The sequence below is a fragment of the Falco rusticolus genome, chromosome W (assembly GCF_015220075.1).
Source record: "Falco rusticolus isolate bFalRus1 chromosome W, bFalRus1.pri, whole genome shotgun sequence".
Classification (NCBI taxonomy): Eukaryota; Metazoa; Chordata; class Aves; order Falconiformes; family Falconidae; genus Falco; species Falco rusticolus.
Genome location: NC_051209.1, coordinates 21,922,757 through 21,940,030, shown reverse-complemented (window position 1 = coordinate 21,940,030; position 17,274 = coordinate 21,922,757). Strand labels below are relative to the sequence as shown.

General features: G+C 44.3%; 1 protein-coding gene across 5 annotated transcripts in view; it reads right to left on the bottom strand.

Annotated features, from left to right (window-relative positions):
• Nucleotides 1–17,274, bottom strand: part of LOC119140662 (protein Hook homolog 3-like) — a 155,192-nt gene that overhangs the window by 80,597 nt on the left and 57,321 nt on the right. For 4 of the 5 annotated variants that reach the window (XR_005101673.1, XM_037372184.1, XM_037372185.1 and 1 more), the window contains exons 5-6: nt 14,043–14,175; nt 6,351–6,418 (exon numbers count right to left, since the gene is read on the bottom strand). Coding sequence is in view for 4 of the 5 variants with exons in the window: in XM_037372184.1 (XP_037228081.1) it covers nt 6,351–6,418; nt 14,043–14,175 (201 nt within the window). In the remaining variant the exon portion in view is untranslated. The remainder of the gene's footprint in view (nt 1–6,350; nt 6,419–14,042; nt 14,176–17,274) is intronic. The other variant, XM_037372187.1, reaches the window with a different exon arrangement.

Sequence of the window (17,274 nt, the reverse complement as noted above, 5' to 3'; positions counted from 1 at the left end):
AGCACTTTTACAATGCTTTTTAGAAAAGCGGGGAGTAGGCCCTTTAAAAGATCTGGCCGGATTAATTACTATGGGTAAAGCAAAAGGATATTTTGCAGATCCTGAGCATATGTTTGAAGTAGAAGAATGGCGTAATTATGGGGATTGTTTATGGGATTTAGTAATTGATGATGATAAGGCAGCAAAAAAATTGATGAAATCATGGCATGAAGTTATTAATTGTATAAAAAGATATCAAGCAGAAAAGCGCCTTGCTTCAGCAGTAACAAGCCGACTTGCAAGCGCAGATCCTAATGCAGGAAAAATTATGCCATGTGAAAATTACATTCCAATACCCCCTTTATCACAAAGAGTGCCCTCTGTACCACCTATAGAGCCCACTGCACCACCTCCAGACCCTTCGTGTCCTCTGCCCCCCCCTCCGGCGCAGTAGCCTCGGGGGGGCCAGAGGGCGGGGACACATCTGACGAAAGTGCTGCTGAGGAAGAAAATAGTAGTGGGCAGTCAATACAAAATTCTAAAAAAAAAAAAAACAAACCAAAAAACAAACAAAAAAAACCCCCCAGTAAACAAACTGGTGCGTTCTACGCGCATTAATTGGCAAAAAATAGCACAAGAAGCAGCTGCTCAGGGAATATTTGATATTGCTGAGCAAGTCAACCCCCCACAAGCTTTCCCTGTAACGTATCAGATGAATGCTGCTAACCAAAGACAGGGAACCTGGGAGGCTTCGATTGGAAAATATTAAGTCAGTTACGTAGTACAGTGAATGAGTCAGGCCTCCACAGTGAGCCCATCAGATATACCTAACTTTATGAAAGGGCCGTTATTGTGCCAGTGTATTCTGGAGAATAGTAACAGTTACACCAAAGGCATTTTAGTAACCCTGCCCTTAGATTCTTCTGTAGAAACAATGCTAGAGCAAATGAGTTGGGTGCCAGTAGGTCAGCAAGCCTTGCTAGTGGAAGCAATCCAAGCAGTAGGGAGAGATTTAGTGCAAGCCCAAAGTCAGGCTTTTGCAGCGCTTGTGCCTCTGCGCCCCCCTGGGGCTACCGCGCCCCCAAAGCCAGCGACCACCACGCACCGAGACTTCCTCTGCTATCGATGCGGGAAGCCAGGACATACCCGTGACCGATGTCGACAACATCAAGTGTGGTGCCAAAATTGTCAGCAAGGGACCCACAGCACCAATGTCTGTCGGCAGACGGGAAACGAGAAACAGAGCGCGAGGAGCCGCAGCGCGTCGACCCCAATCGCGACTCCTGTCACCTTCACGACACCCCCTCCAGGAGACATGACCAACTCTTATCGGCAGACACCGTGTTACAACCCGCCACCCGAAGGAGCCTCGGCCTGGACCTGGCAACAGCAGTAGATACAACATTAATTGACAACCGACCACAAAACGTCGCAACTCGTGTCCGAGGACCTCTGATAATTAATGGACAAAGCTATGGTGCTCTATTATTAGGGCGGTCTTCTGGTAGTTTAAAAGGGCTGTTGTAAAGTGTGTTGCTTATAGTAATAATTGTTATCATTGCACTCGTATGTTTAAGCTGTGCTCTCTCTTGTATTCAAAAATTACTCGAGCGTGTAACTGTACAAGTTTTGCTTGCGCAAAGAGAAAAAGGGGGAAATGTTGCAGAAAGGCTGTGTGATCATGGCCATGACTCCCTTAAAGATCTTTGTGAAACAAAGTTAGCGTAAGTTAGCTGAAGCAGGCCTTGCAGCTATGCTGAGGCATGCTGATAAGGAAGCTGAGAAAAACACTGACCTTGTGCCTAATGTTGTAAATAACTTTGAGGAATTCGCGTAGACAAGAGAGGAAAAAAAATATGTAGCTAGCTATCCGCAGAAACCGCAAGTAGGAGGACGTATGAAAATGTAACCCTTTAGAGCTTAGCCAATCAGCAGATGACTAGTAGGCATAATTAACTGGAACTGTATATAAGACATAATCGTGCCGTAATAAATCGAAGCTTGCTCTATCACTCATATTGAGTCGGCCGTGTGCTTCCCCTCGCTCGTCAGGTAACCACTCTATCCCTATCCCTATCCCTGAGTGAGCTGCAGGATATGCTAAAAGATTTTACCCATCATCCAGGTGAACACATTGTCACCTGCCTGCTTCGATGCTGGGATAATGGGGCTAATAGTTTGGAATTCGAGGGTAGGGAAGCCAAGCAGCTGAGATCACTTTCTAGGGAAGGGGGCATTGACAAGGCAATTGGAAGAGGGACAATAGTCCTCAGCCTCTGGAGGCTATCCCTGTCAAGCGTGAAGGAAAGGTATCCCTTCAAGGAGGATATTACATGTCGCCCATGCAAGTGGACTGCAATAGAGAGGTATCCAGTACCTGAGGGAATTCACCATGCTAGAGATGATTTATTATGATCCGAACAACATGCAGTTACCCACAGATCCAGATGAAGTCCAATAAACACGACCCACGTGGCGGAAATTTGTATGGAGCACACCGTCATGTGCCAACTCATTGGCAGTAATCAGCTGGAGAGACAAAGCAGCACCGACAGTGGATGAAGTGGTTCGCCAACTCCGAGAACATGAAGACAATATTTCTTCCTCCCTAGTCTTGGCTGTGGAGAAGCTGGTCCAGTGACTTGATGAGGATATATTCTACTCCCCACCTGAACAGACCCGCATCTCAGTTATTGACAGTAAGCGTCCTTTTCCTCAAGAGAGAGGATATAGAAGGTGCACAACATGGCATAACCTGTGTTTTTACCTGCGGGACCACAAAGAGGACATGAGGAAGTGGCATGGAAAACCTACCTCAACCCTAGGGACATGAGTATGTGACTTACAAGGAAAACAAGCACAGATGGGTGTTTTTCCAGAAAGGTTGCTGCTCCAGTCTCCAGTGGGCAGTTTCCCAGACAGAGTGGAAGGGCTGATCTTACTCCTGATCCTATGGAAAGGAATTCTAATCCATTTTTACAGGAAGTAAGCAGACAGGGCTGCTCCACACTACATCTGTTTCACACCACTCACTGCCCTGGTGGAGAATCCTATGACCAGGACTAGAGGGGCCCTGCCTCCAGCCAGGTGGAGGAGAAGGACAATTATCCTTCTGATTATCCAAATAGTCCAAATCCTTCTGAAAGCCAGTTTTGCCATAAAACAAAGTAAGGTCAAGGGACCAGCACAGGAGGTCCGGTTTTTGGGAGTAAAATGGCAAGATGGATGATGTGAGAGCCCAATAGATGTGATCACCAAAAAACAGCAATGTCTCCACCAACTAGTAAGAAAGAAACACAGGCTTTCCTAGGCATTGTGGGTTTCTGGAGAATGCACATTCCAAATTACAGTCTGATTGTAAGCCCTCTCTATCAAGTGACCTGGAAGAGAAATTATTTCAAAGGGGGCCCTGAGCAATGACAAGCCTTTGAATAAATTAAACAGGAGATAGTTCAAGCAGTAGCCCTTGGGCCAGTTCAGACAGGGCAAGATGTAAAAAATGTGCTCTATACCACGGCCAGGGAAAATGGCCCTACCTGGACCCTCTGGCAGAAAACACCAGGGGAGACTTGATGTGTGCCCCTAGGGTTTTGGAGTTGGGGATGCAGAGGATCTGAGGCCCACTATACTCCAACTGAAAAAGAGAGAATGGCCACTTATGAAGAGGTTTGAGCTGCTTCAGAAGTGATTGGTGGTGAACCACAGCTCCTTCTGGTGCCCCGTTTGCCAGCGTTGGGCTGAATGTTTAAAGGGAGGGTCTCCTCTACACATCACGCAACTGATGCTACATGGAGTAAGTGGGTCCCACTGATCACACAATGAGCTCGAATCAGAAATCCCAGTCATCCAAACATCTTGGAAGTGATCATCGACTGGCCAGAAGGCAAAGATTTCGGAATGTCACCAGAGGAGGTGACGCATGCTGAAGAGGCCCCACTGTATAATACATTAGCAGCTGGGGTTAAATGACAACATGGGGTTACATCAGGCTGGCAGCCAGTCACCAGTGGGGTTCCCCAGGGCTCAGTGTTGGGGCCAGCATTCATTAATGTTTTTATATAGGATCTGGTTGCAGGAGCCAAATGGACATTAAGTAAATCTGCCAATGATACTAAAGTAGGAGCAGCTGTGGACTTCCTTGAGGATAGAGAGGCCTTACAGAGAGATCTGGATAGAACAGACTGCTGGGCAATCACCAACCATATGAAATTTAACAAGAGCAAGTGCCGGATTCTCCACCTGGGACAGGGTAGCCCTGGTTATATGTATAAATTGGGGGACAAGAGGCTGGAGAGCCGCCCTGAAGAAAGAGATCTTTGGGTTTATGGCAAGTTGAACATGAGTCAACAGTGTGCCCCAGCAGCCAAAAGGGCCAACTGTGCCCTGGGGTGCATTGAGCACAGCATAGCTAGCCAGTCAAGGGAGGTGATTTTCCCACTCTACACTGCACTGCTGTGGCCCCACCTTGAGTACTGTGTGTAGTTTTGGGTGCTTCAATATAAGAAGGACATCAAAGTGTTTCCAGATAAGGGTGACCAAGATGGTAAAAGGTCTCAAGGGCAAGACTTAGGAGGAGTGGCTGAGGCTACTTGGTTTGTTCAGCTTGGAGAAGAGAAGGCTGATGGGTGACCTCATTGCAGTCTACAACTTCCTCAAGAAGGCCAGTGAAGGGGAGTTGCTGATCTCTTCTCTCTGGTGACCAGCAATAGGAAATGGCTTGAAGCTGCATTGGGGTAAGTTCAGATTGGACATTAGGAAAAGGTTCTTCACTGAGAGGGTGGTTGGTCACTGGAACAGGCTCCCCAGGAAAGTGGTCACAGCACCAAGCCTGTCAGAGTTCAAGGAGCATCTGGACAATGCTCTTAGTCATATGGTTTAGTGGTAGGTAGTCCTGTGAGGAGCAGGGAGTTGGACTCGATGATCCTTATGGGCCCCTTTCAACTTGAGATATTCTGAGTTTAATGAAAAAATTGTACAGTATTTGGTCACATATAAAAGCAGTATAATACACTTCAGGAGCCACATAGGAAAGGTAAAGGAAGGGGAGCCCATTATCAAAACATTCTTTAAGTCAATGTACTGAGTTTATGGAGCAAGGTTTTGGTAGCAGGGAGGGCTGTAGGGTTAGCTTCTGTGAGAAGACGCTGAAAGCTGTCCCAAGTTGGTCAGAACCAGTTCCAGTTGGCTCCAGGACAGACCCATTGCTGGCCAAAGCTGAGCCAATCAGCAATGATGGTAGCATGTCTGTGATAACACATTTAAGAAAGGGTAAAAAATTATGCGCAACAGCAGCTGAGGGAGAGGAATGAGAATATGTGAGAAAAACAATTCTGCAGTCACCCAGGTCAGTGAAGAAGGAGAGGGAGGAGGTGCTCCAGGCACCAAAGCAGAGAGACCCCTGCAGCCTGTGGTGAAGACCATGGTGAGGCAGGCTTCCCCCTACAGCCTGTGGAGGTCCATGGTGGAGCAGATATTCACCCTGCAGGTTGTGGAGGACCCCATGCCAGAGCAGGTAGATGTGCCCTGAAGGAAGCTGTGACCCCATGGAGAGCCCACACTGGAGCAAGCCTTTGGCAGGAACTGTGGCCTGTGGAGAGGAGCCCACACAGAAGCAGGTTTTCTGGCAGGACATGTTACCCCGTGGGGGACCCACGCTGGAGCAGTCCATTCCTGAAGGACTGCACCCCATGCTGGAGGAACTCTTGAAGAACTGCATCCTATAGGAAAGACCCATGTTGGAGAAGATTGTGAAGGACTGTATCGTGTGCGTAGGGGGAGAACATGAGGAGGAAGGAGCAGCAGAGATGAAGTGTTATAACCTGACTGTAACCCCCTATTGCCCTGTGCTGCTTGGGGAGGGAGGAGGTAGAGAAGTCGGGAGTGAAGTTGAACCTAGGAAAAAGGGAGGTGTGGAGGAAAGGTGTTTTTAGATTTGTTCTTATTTCTCATTACCCTACTCTAATTTAATTGACAATATTTTAATTTTCCCCAATTCGAGTTTATTTTGCCCATGATGATAATTAGTAAGTGATCTCCCTATCCTTTGCTGGACCTATGAGCTTTTCCATTGTATTTTCTCCCCCTGTCCTATTGAGGAGAGGGAGTGATAGAGCAGCTTGGTGGGCATCTGGAGGCTAGCCAAGGACAACCTACCACAGCTGAGATTTAAACTTCTCTAGAAGTGGGGCATGCAACCAAAGTTCTTTGACATGAAGAAGACTTGCTTGATTTGGTTTTCTAACTGAAAAGAGGAAAATATTCCTTGTAAAATTACAAACTCTGTGCCCCTTTTTCATCACAGTGGAAAAAAGTATATTTTTCTGCAATATTAAAAGGCTTAATTTCTACACACTATGGACACTCTAACATACCTCCTGAATGGCTGTCATGACAACATGTTGAACTGATTCTTCCATCATCATTATGGTCTGTATGTATTCTGAAAATAAGAGCATTCAGGTGTGTTACTAAATAGCTTGACAAAGTCACACAGAACATGAGATCAATAGTCATACCTTTCCTACAAGCTGAGCCCATGGTACAGATGAAACTGAAATTTGTAATTACCTTTCAGGTTTCAGGCCAGTCAGCAAACTCGAGAACACATAGGAAAAAAAAGGTCTATTTAGACATAAATCAAGGCTCACTGGAACAGTACAATGTTTGGGGTTTTTCTGCCTATGATGGCCATTTTTAATTCCCCATTACCTCCTAAAAGAACTGTCTACTCTCCAAGTACATTTCTCCCTTTGTTCCTGAATTATTCAGGCAATAGAAGAACAGGGTCCAAGGATGGGCTGTCTTTTTCCATGACTTAGACTCCTTGTTCTGCCTTTATACAGCATCCTCATTTCACAGAATTTCCATATGAAGTCTTGAGAAAACACAGAACTAAGTACAATAAATGCTCTCCACATTTTCACTTCTTTTTCTATATATAGATGTGACCTGTATTGGAAGCATGCAGTAGGAAGACTGAGTGGCTGGGATGTCAAAATCTCATGTATGGAGTCAGAGTTTGTGACTTGTCCAATATCATATGCATCACAGCCAGGTATCATGACCTTTTTTTTTCTCCAAATGCCATGCATATAATTGCTATAATTTATCTAAGAGGAAGATGTTGGAAATTGGCCACCTCAAAGTAATTTAGAAGAGGCACGACAGTAAATACTCAAACTACATATAACTAGACTGTTTAGATGTCTGTATTACATATCACAGAATCAATGAATCACAGAATGGTCAGAGTTGGAAGGGACCTCTGGAGATCATCTAGTCCAGCTCCCCTGCTAAAGCAGGTTCACCTAGAGCAGGCTGCACAGGGTCGCACCCAGGCGAGCTTTGAATGTGTCCAGAGAAGGAGACTCCACAGCTTCTCTGGGCAGCCTGTTCCAGTGCGCTCTGCCACCCTCAAAGCAAAGAAATTCTTCCTCATATTCAGATGGAATATCCTGTGTTGCAGTTTGTGCCCATTGCCCCTTGTCCTGTTGCTGGTCATCACTGAAAAAAGTCTGGCCCCATCCTCTTGACACTTGCCCTTAAGATATGTGTAGACATTGATAAGATCCCCTCTCAGTCTTCTCCAAACTAAACAGGGCCAGCTCTCTCAGCCATTCCTCATAGGGGTGATGCTCCAATCCCCTAATCATCTTTGCAGCTGTCCACTGGACCCTCTCCAGTAGTCCCCTGTCTCTCTTGAACTGGGGAGCCCAGAACTGGACACAGTACTCCAGGTGAGGCCCCACCAGGGCAGAGCAGAGGGGGAGGATCACCTCCCTCAACCTGCTGGCCATGTTCCTCCTAATGTACCCCCAGGACAGCATTGGCCTTCTTGGCCACAAGGGCACACTGCTGGCTCATGGTCAACTTGCTGTCCACCATGACTCCCAGATCCTTCTCTGCAGAGCTGCCTTCCAGCAGGTCAGCCCCTAGCCTGTACTGGTGCATGGGGTTGCTCCTCCCCAGGTGCAGGACCCTACACTTGGCTTTGTTGAACTTCATCAGGTTCTTCTCTGCCCAACTCTCCAGCCTGTCCAGGTCTTGCCGAATGGCAGCGCAGTCGTCTGGTGAATCAGCCACCCCTCCCAATTTTGTATCATCAGCAAACTTGCTGAGGGTACACTCTGTAGGACTGGAGCCAGTACTGATCCCTGAGGAACACCGCTAGCTACAGACCTCCAGTTAGACTCTGAGCTCTGCCATTCAGTCAGATCTCAGCCCACCTCAGTCTAACCCATTAATCTAACTCATCTAACCCATTAATGTTTAGACTGACAGGATATGTAAAGTTCAGGGAAAGATACATTCCTCACTAAGAAATGCCAAGCAGCTACCAAAATAAAGAATGAGAAATTTACACTTCTGTGATGAACGAACACACCCCTACAGTGGAAGAAGGATCAGAGGAATCATAGACTCATAGAATCATTTAGGTTGGAAAAGACCTTTAAGATCATTGAGCCCAACCATAAACCTAACACCTGAAGAATGCTGAGCTCAGGGAAGAATGTAAGGAATGATCACCAATTACTGTAAAGAAAGCTCAACTTATCTCAACACAAGGGGGACTGGAGGGTAGCCTTTGTTTTATCTACAAGGCTGTACCAGTGGGTCATCAGGTTGTATAAACAGCCTTCCCTGAGATACTTAGTAGAAAGTAATGGCTTCCCTGAGCAAGCCCGACCAACATGGGGGGAAGTGTATACATGCCTCAGCCCAACAAAGTAGAAAAACTGGACAACTAATAAAATAAACTTTGAGGAGAGCAATGGGTTTGAGTTAAATTCAAAACACATTCTTTCCAGGGGACACCCAGTGTTGTGACAGTGAGCGTAGAGAGATCGGTAATGGGAATCACATCTGTATTGTGATTCAACTGTATGTTGCAATTGCTATATTATGCTTGTATTGTGATTTCAGTATATTGCTGTATCACTCTGCTAAATCAAAATCCCACGTAACATCAAATATCTTCAGCTAAGTAAATTTTATATTAAACATTAAACCCTCCTTGTGCGGAATATCTAAAATAACTTGGTCAGAGAGTATTTGACTGATAACTTCAGAGATGTTAACTAAACAGTCAAGTGGAAGAGAGATGGCTTAAATTAATAGTTATTTATGTACTTACAGAAGGGAAAACACTTGTGTCCTAAATAAGAGGATGGCCAGACTTTCTCCTGCTTAAGAGAAGAAAAAAAGGAGTTTCAGGATGAGAGATTAAAGCAATTTAGAACCCTGAGAAAACTGGAAAGAGGAAATAAACATAAAAGCTAAGATACACAATACAAGAGGAAGACAACACTCTTCAAAACCTATCTGCCATTTTGCCAGAAAGGAAACAGAAGTGAGGTGTATTAGGGAGAGACAGCCTTTGCTAGATCCTTATCGTAAATACAGTAAGCATAGCTTTTTCTTTCACTTATCCACCTACATCTTTTTTTAAAAGACTCTTGCAACTTAACCCCATATCTGCTGGAGGGACAACACAACAGAGCATAAGCAATCCAGGAGGTTCCTGGAGTGCATCAATGTCAACTTCCTGACTCCAATGACAGAGGAAACAGTGAGGAGAGGTGCTCTGCTATACCTCATACTCAAAACCAAGGAAGGACTCATGGGGGCTGTGAAAGTCAAAGGCAGCCTTAGCTGAAGTGACCATGAGATAGTAGAGTTCAGGAAACTGAGAGGAGGGTAACAAATAAGATCACAAGACCAGACTTCAGGACAGCAGACTTTGGTTTCTTCAGGGATCTGCTTGGTAAAGTCCCATGGCATTCTCCTAGGATGTGGTGGGAAACAGGGGCCAAGAAAGTTGGATGATACTGAAGGATCACTTCCTACAAGCTCAAAATAGCTCCATCCCAATGAATATGAAATGAGGCAAAAAATCCAGGAAGCCTGCATGGATGAACAAGGAGCTCCTGACAAAATTCAAACACAAAATTAAAAAATAGAGAAGGTGGAAGCAGAGACAGGTACCTTGGGAGGAATACAGAGACATTAACTGATCATCCAGGGAACAGCAAGATAGGACTTCAGGAATCCCATTTCCAAGAGATCAGGGGAAAACTCTGGAGCAAGGAAGATATATACTTAGCAGAAGAGGATCAGGTCAGGGACTACTTAAGCAAACTGGTCATACATAAGTCCATGAGCACTGATGGGATGCAACCACAAGGGCTGAGGAACCTGGCTGATGTCATTCAGAGACCACCCTTGACAATCTTTGAAGAATCATGGTGAAGTGCCAGAGGACTGCAGGAAAAAAAATATCCCTTCCTATCTTCTAGAAGGTCAGGAAGGAGGACCCAGGGAACTACAGGCTGGTCAGCCTCATCTCCATCCCTGGGAAGGTGATGGAGCAGCTAATCCTGGAAACCATTTCCAGGCACATGAAGGACAAGAAAATCATCAGGATTAGTCAGCATGGCTTCACCAAGGGGGAGTCATGCTTGACCAACTTGGCAGACAGACTTGTGTGATGAAATGACTGGCTTGGTGGGATGAGGGGAGAGCAAGTGGGTGTTGACTACCTTGACTTGAGTAAGGCCTTTGACACTGTCTCCCATAAGATCCTCTTAGAGAAGCTGTACGGACTGGATGAGCAGACAGTGAGGTGGATTGAAAACTGGCTGAATGGCTGGGCCCAGAGGGTGGCGATCAGTGGCACAAAGTCTAGTTGAACACTAGCAGCTGGCAGCATACCCTAGCGGTCAATACTGGGTCCAGTCCTGTTCAACATCTTCATTCATGATCTGGATGACGGGTCAGAGTGTACCCTCAGCAAGTTTGCTGGTGACACAAAAGTGGGAGGGGTGGCTGATATGCCAGAGGGTCATGCTGTCATCCAGAGGGACTTCAACAGGCTGGAGAAATGGGCTGACAAGAACGTCATACAATTCAACAATGGGAAGGGCAAAGTCCTGCACCTGGGGAGGAACAACCCCAGGCACCCAGTACATGCTGGGCACCACCCAGCTGGAAAGCAGCTTGGCAGAAAAGAACCTGGGGGTCCTATTGGACAGCAGGTTGAACATGAGCCAGCAACGTGCTGTACTGGGTCTGGCTGGGACACAGTTAATGTTCCCCATACCAGGACACCATAGTAGCCCTCATAGTGCTGTGCTTTGTATTTGTAGCTAGAACAGTGTTGACAACACACCAGTGTTTTGGCTACTGCTGAGCAGCGCTCCCACAGCATCAAGGCTGTCTCTCCAAACTCCCCCCACAAAGGCCAGTAGGCTGGGGCTGGGCAGGAGCTTGGGGGGGATATAGATGGGACAGCTGACCCAAACTGACCAAAGAGATATTCCATACTGAGGGAAAGGGTTAAAGAAATTTTAGTAGATCTAATTGCTTAACAATTATCTAGATTGTTGTTGATAAATAATGCTTTGTTTTACTAACCATTGTGTAAATTAACTGAAGCAAGGAGTCTACAGCTCCTCCTGAAGGACAGTTCTTGATGAGAAGTAGCTAAAACCAACTCTATAATTTGGACAAAGACCAAGGAACAACTGAGTCTGCGCAAAGAGAAAAGGTAAAACGTTCAGAGCGAGGGAAACTACCAAGCTTCATCCCCACAAAGAGGCACCACACAAGCACAGTTGGGAGGGACTTATGGAAATGACTTCTTGGAACTAATTTTAATATGAAGTGGGATGGGTCATGAATATGTATAGGCATATTTGGAAACCTTATGTATATGCAACATTTGATTGTATAAATTGAGACAAGTTGTTGCCGCCCCAGGCGTGCACGGCTTTGGTGGGGTGACACCACCCCCCACCCCCCCGTGCTGCCCAGCGCTGAATAAACATACCTACTTTACAATCTCATAAGACTGTGGAGTCTGATTCCACATATCAGTACCATATGAAGTAGTGTTCTGCAATAAAAGCTAAGGGAAAGGAGGAAGAGGAGGGTGTTGGAAGAAGGGTTTGCCGGAGTCAAGAAGACGCTCAATATGAGTTATGCATCTTGCTCAACTTTATTAGTTTCTAACACTACTTATATAGAACCGATACACATGCATATTCGTAAAGCAGAAATATAATTGGTTAGTAGTCTCTAAACGCGCACAGTTCTCACACCCCTAATTATCATGACTAAAATAAGCATTCTATCCATGTAGCTAATTGTGTTGCTGTGCTTCAGCCTTGTAGTTTGTTACTCCCTATTTTCCCATACCAGTCCCTATCTTTCTTGGCCCTGCACCTGCTTTCCCAGCAGCTGTATCTTGTTACAGCCACAGCCTGTTGGCACAACATAATTACTCGGTCTCAGCATTCAAGAATAGCTCAAGGCTACTTTTCTTGTTAACTTCAGCACAGCAACTTCAGTACAATTCTGATTACAGGCCTATTCTAATACCAGGCCTGGATTGTGCAGATCTTCAGAGATTCTAAGGCCATGCTTCTGCAGCCATTCTTCTACAGGAGGGGGCATTCATTATTAAGGCATTTGTCTTCTGGAGCAACCACTACATGTATTGAGGCCCTACTTCCCAGGAGGTGGATGGACATTGCCTGCCAATGGGAAGCAGAGAATATATTTTTTTTTTTGTTTCCTTTGCTTTTCTTATTAAACTGCCTTTATCTCAACCCATGAGTTTTTAATCTTATTTTGTCCCGTCCCTGTCCATCCATCCTGTCGTCCCCCCCCCCCCCCCTCTACTGAGGAGGGGAGTGATAGAGTGGCTTGGTGGGCACCTGGCAGCAGCAAATAGGGGAAATGGTATCCTGGGCTGCATTAGGACAAGTGTTGCCAGCAGGTCGAGGGAGGTGATCCTTCCTCTTTATTCAGCACTGGTGAGGCCACACCTGGAGTCCTGTGTCCAGTTCCAGGCTCCTCAGTACATAAGAGATATGGACCTACTGTAGGCTGCAAAGGGGATGGAGCCAGGCTTTTTTACAGTAGTGCCCAGTGACAAGACAAGAGGCAATGGGCACAAATGGAAAAACAGGAGGTTCCATCTGAACATCAGGAAACCCTTTTTTACTGTGAGGGTGACTGAGCACTGAAACAGGTTGCCCCGAGAGGTTGTGTAATCTCCATACATGGGGATGTTCAAAAGCCATCTGCACATGATCCTGGGAACCATCTCTAGGTGGCCCTGCTTGATCAGGGACATTGGACTTTATGACCTCCGGAGGTCCCTTCCAACCTCAACCATTCTGCGATTCTGTGATTTAAGTGTTATGAATTACTTTTTGTATTTTTACCTGAATTCGACTGGAGTTAAACATAATTTAAGGGAACTGGATAGCAATAAGACATCACACACCCAAGGATGTGACAAGGGCCCTGGAACACCTTAAGAAATGCTTTTACCATTTAGCAAATACTCTGCCATATATGGCGAGAAACAGAATGGGTCCCCATTTTACTTTGTAGGTCAGGTAAGGAACTGGCACCACAGAAGCCAGAGGAGACAGAAGTGTTTTCCACTAACTGCTGAGGTGGTATTTAGTAGCTTAAATATAGGCCTCTAGTGAGAGTTTAGATGTCCTTGGGATATCCTGCCTGGACTCCAGCTACTGGTGCAGAAGTGCACTATCTCCCATACTCCAGTGCTAACCCTGTGCAGAAGTCTCAGAAACCCTAGTGTCTCAATTGTCAGTAGATGGCATGTGGTGACAATGAAGGCTCTCTGACATGCATTAAGATACTGGGATACATTCCTGAATGCAAGGGTCACAGCGAAGGATGTGTAAATTACATTTGTTGATTCTTCACTTCACAGAGCTACCTCACACATGAATAGTTAAAGGTTGGGGGCGAGACTTTTCATTTGTGAATTCCCTTTTCAGCTCAGGGAACCCAAACTAAAAATATGCATATTGAAAGCAAAACCAATTCCACATTTCCAGCCTGTACGCTTAGTAAAGCTCATAATATAACATCACTTATTGCCTGTAAAATAAAGTAGTATTATGATTTAGAAAAAGTAAACTTGTGTCTCATAGCAGCGTATCATTTTCCCTCAGTGATTTAAAAAGTAAGTTAGATTTTCATTAACTACCCTAGAAGCAAAACATACTTTCAAAATTTAATACCTTGCTTCTGTTCACAATTCACAGCACATCCCAAAATAAGCTGAAGCATTCTCCCAAGCTCTGCAGCATCAGAGTGCTCTCCAATCAGGTTAACATCAGGAAGAGTGAAGTCATTAATCTGTTGCCCTAGAATCTGCATACATATGTACATCACTATAAATACGTACACATGCATTACAAAATACAAAGATGATTCAGAGGCAATAGGAAGCACTTACTCTAATTTGGCATAGTTTTCAAATCCATCTTTAAAGAAACTAAAAAAAAATTGCACCAGCTCATATATGCATTTCAAAATATAAACCCATCCTTATCACTTGACAAAGGTGACATTTTGGAAAGCTGTCTCAACTAATAACAAAGTTTTAGTTTCAAGGTTATCAAGAACAAGATTTGTCCAGGTAAGGAAAGGTAACGTAGGTAGGCCTAAAAAAAGCTAATCAACAGCACTTGATGAATTAATTATTTTAAGTTTTTCATTAAAATTATCTAATGCCTAAAAGCTTTCCATCTGGAATAAAGTAAGTCTGAATTCCTAAATCATACCATTGCAAAGTAAGAAATGTTTTACTTCAATAAAAGACATCTAGCATGAGTGAATAATAAATCTCAGTTTGTAAAACACTTGGTCTAAAAGTTTTGTAAGTCTAATCTAAGGATACTTAGCACGTCCAGAGCCAAAACCAACTAATTTTTCAGCCATGAGTAAAGGACCTGACCTAGTGTACAACATGCAATTAAAGAGAGTAAATGTAAATACAAAAAGAATGAAGAGAAAGCATGAGAGGGTGAGAAAAGGTATCTGCGGCGGGGGGGTGGATCACGATGACTGTGAGAGAAGTGGTGAGTGCAAAAGAGCCAGAGTGAGAGAGAAGGTGAGGGAGAGTAGGCAAGAGAGGGTAAAAAGGTGAGCAAAGCAGTGAGAAGGAGTCTAAGAGAAGGCGAGAAAGAATGAGAGAGGGAAGGCAAAAGAGAAGACGAGAGAGAAAGGGAGGTAGAGCTAGGAAGAGAAGGTGGGTGCAGGAGAGAAGGTGGACTAGAAGGAGAATGCAGGCAAGTGAGTACAAGGGGTAGAGGGAGGCATGGTGAGAGAGAGGGGGCACATGGAAGTGAAAGAGTCATTTAGGATTATGGAATAAATGTAACTGACAATTTTAATACTGCAACAAAACTCAATGACATATACAACAAAAGGAAGGTTAGGCTCCAGAATAAATGTCTTGTGATGAAACAGACACCTTTCATTTATTTGAGGAAAATAAATAGCAGAACATTTTACAAAAAGTATGAAAGTTTGGAGTCCAAAGCTGCAAGATTCCAGGGGCCTCCTTTAGCTTGTTGTTCTTCCATATTATAATAGACAAGACAACCAGTGTAGAGAGAGATTACCGAGAGACTTTTCTCTTTCAAGCAAGAAGTTATGACACTTCTCTACAATTAAATAAATTGTCATAAAAAAGCTTTTCAAAGGTTTTTAGCTGCACCAGGTAAAACCCAAGCATTTTTCTCACCTATACTGTGTAAAAGGGCTTTGCAGAGGCAGGGAGGAAGACCCTGGTAACAAAAGTATAAATAAGGCTAAGTAGCAGAATCAAATACGTATCTGCTGTTGCCAAAATCATCACTACAGTAGGGGGCATGTGTTTGTGTCACACTTAACACACTTGTAGATTTATATTTGTACAATTTAGTAAATCAATCATTATTGCTTGCTGACTTAGGTAATAAAGTTGTTAGACTCCTAACAATCATATATACCAACTAGCTGAAAAGGAGCTGCCATAGTTCTGTCATAGCTATACTAACGTTCTATGACTGAATGATTTTAATTATAGTTATCAGTATTCATTAATTCAGAAGCTAAAAGCAAACTGTTCTTTGAAGAACAGTGAAGATGTGTGTACCAAAAGACTACAATGAAAGATCCTTTTAAACTTTAAATGAAAAGTCAAAAGTAGCTACAGACTTTGGGCACTGGTGCAAGTATAAGGGCACATACTGAAAAACATATGTCAAAAACCATGAAAATTAATTCTAAAATGTACTTATAGCCTGCCAATAAGTTCAACTATGATCAAATAAGTCAGGACAGAAAACATTTACTCAAACATCTATTCTCAAAATAGTAACTTTAGCATGGATATTCAGCACTTGGAGGGGTGACCATTTACTGAATATGGACTTATGAATCTGACTTCAGGTACTCAGTTTTTTAGAAAAATCTGTTTGTTCTAAAGCATTGTATTTGCAGTCATCTTCCTCATCATATTTATAAGAGGTGAATATTGTTTCTTGGGACAAGAAATATTCCCATGCAATGAACAGACTATGCATCACACTGTGCTAACCAATTTACTACAAAACATCACTCAAACTAGATTCAGATTTCAGAGATGAAGATTCACCACTGAAAAACTTTGTCGTATGGAGTGATTAATCTTTAAATTTGCATAACACCCTCCTATATAACAGAGTGGTTAGACTAACACTCAATTAAAACATTTTAATTAACTACAATGGGGAGATGATAAAAAGTGCTTTTCCTCCCCCTCTTCTCTTCCCAGGGAAGGGGAGGAGAAAGAAGCAGTCTTCGGTTGGAAGAGAGGAGAAAGTTCAGAGGCACAGTTTAAAGACATCACCAAAACAGAATCATTATCAAAAATGTCTCCTGTTTGTATTCTAAAACTTAACTATCAGACTAATAATGAAGCTCTGACAGAATATTTGCACCAGGAACAAGTGAGGAAGATTACCTCCCTTCAGGGAAGGCATCAGAGCCAGTGAGCCTCAGCCAACTGTCCACACAACATAAGGGTGATAGTTACTGGAGGCTCTCTCCTGCAGGGGATGAAGGTGTCCATCTCCAGACCTGACTTGACGTCTTGGTAGGTTTGCTGCTTGCCAGAGACTCAGGTCTCAGAGGGGAAGGGAGGTGTTCTCCTCAATCCCTCCAGTGAGGGAAGAAGGCTCAGGTATGAGTGGATGCACACAGAAGATCAAAACCTGGTGTCACAGGCAGGGCTTTCATTTTTATGACCATGAGGCTCACTTTGAGGAATGAAAACTGCTGATCAGGTACAGAATCCATCTGACAAAGCAGGGCAAGAGAGTCTTTGCTGATAGGCTCACTAAGATAGCAAGGACTACTTTAAATTAGTTAAGTCGGGGAAGGATTACCATAACCTGAAGTCATGGCATGGGGGACAGTATGATGGGAAAGGCACAAAGGAGT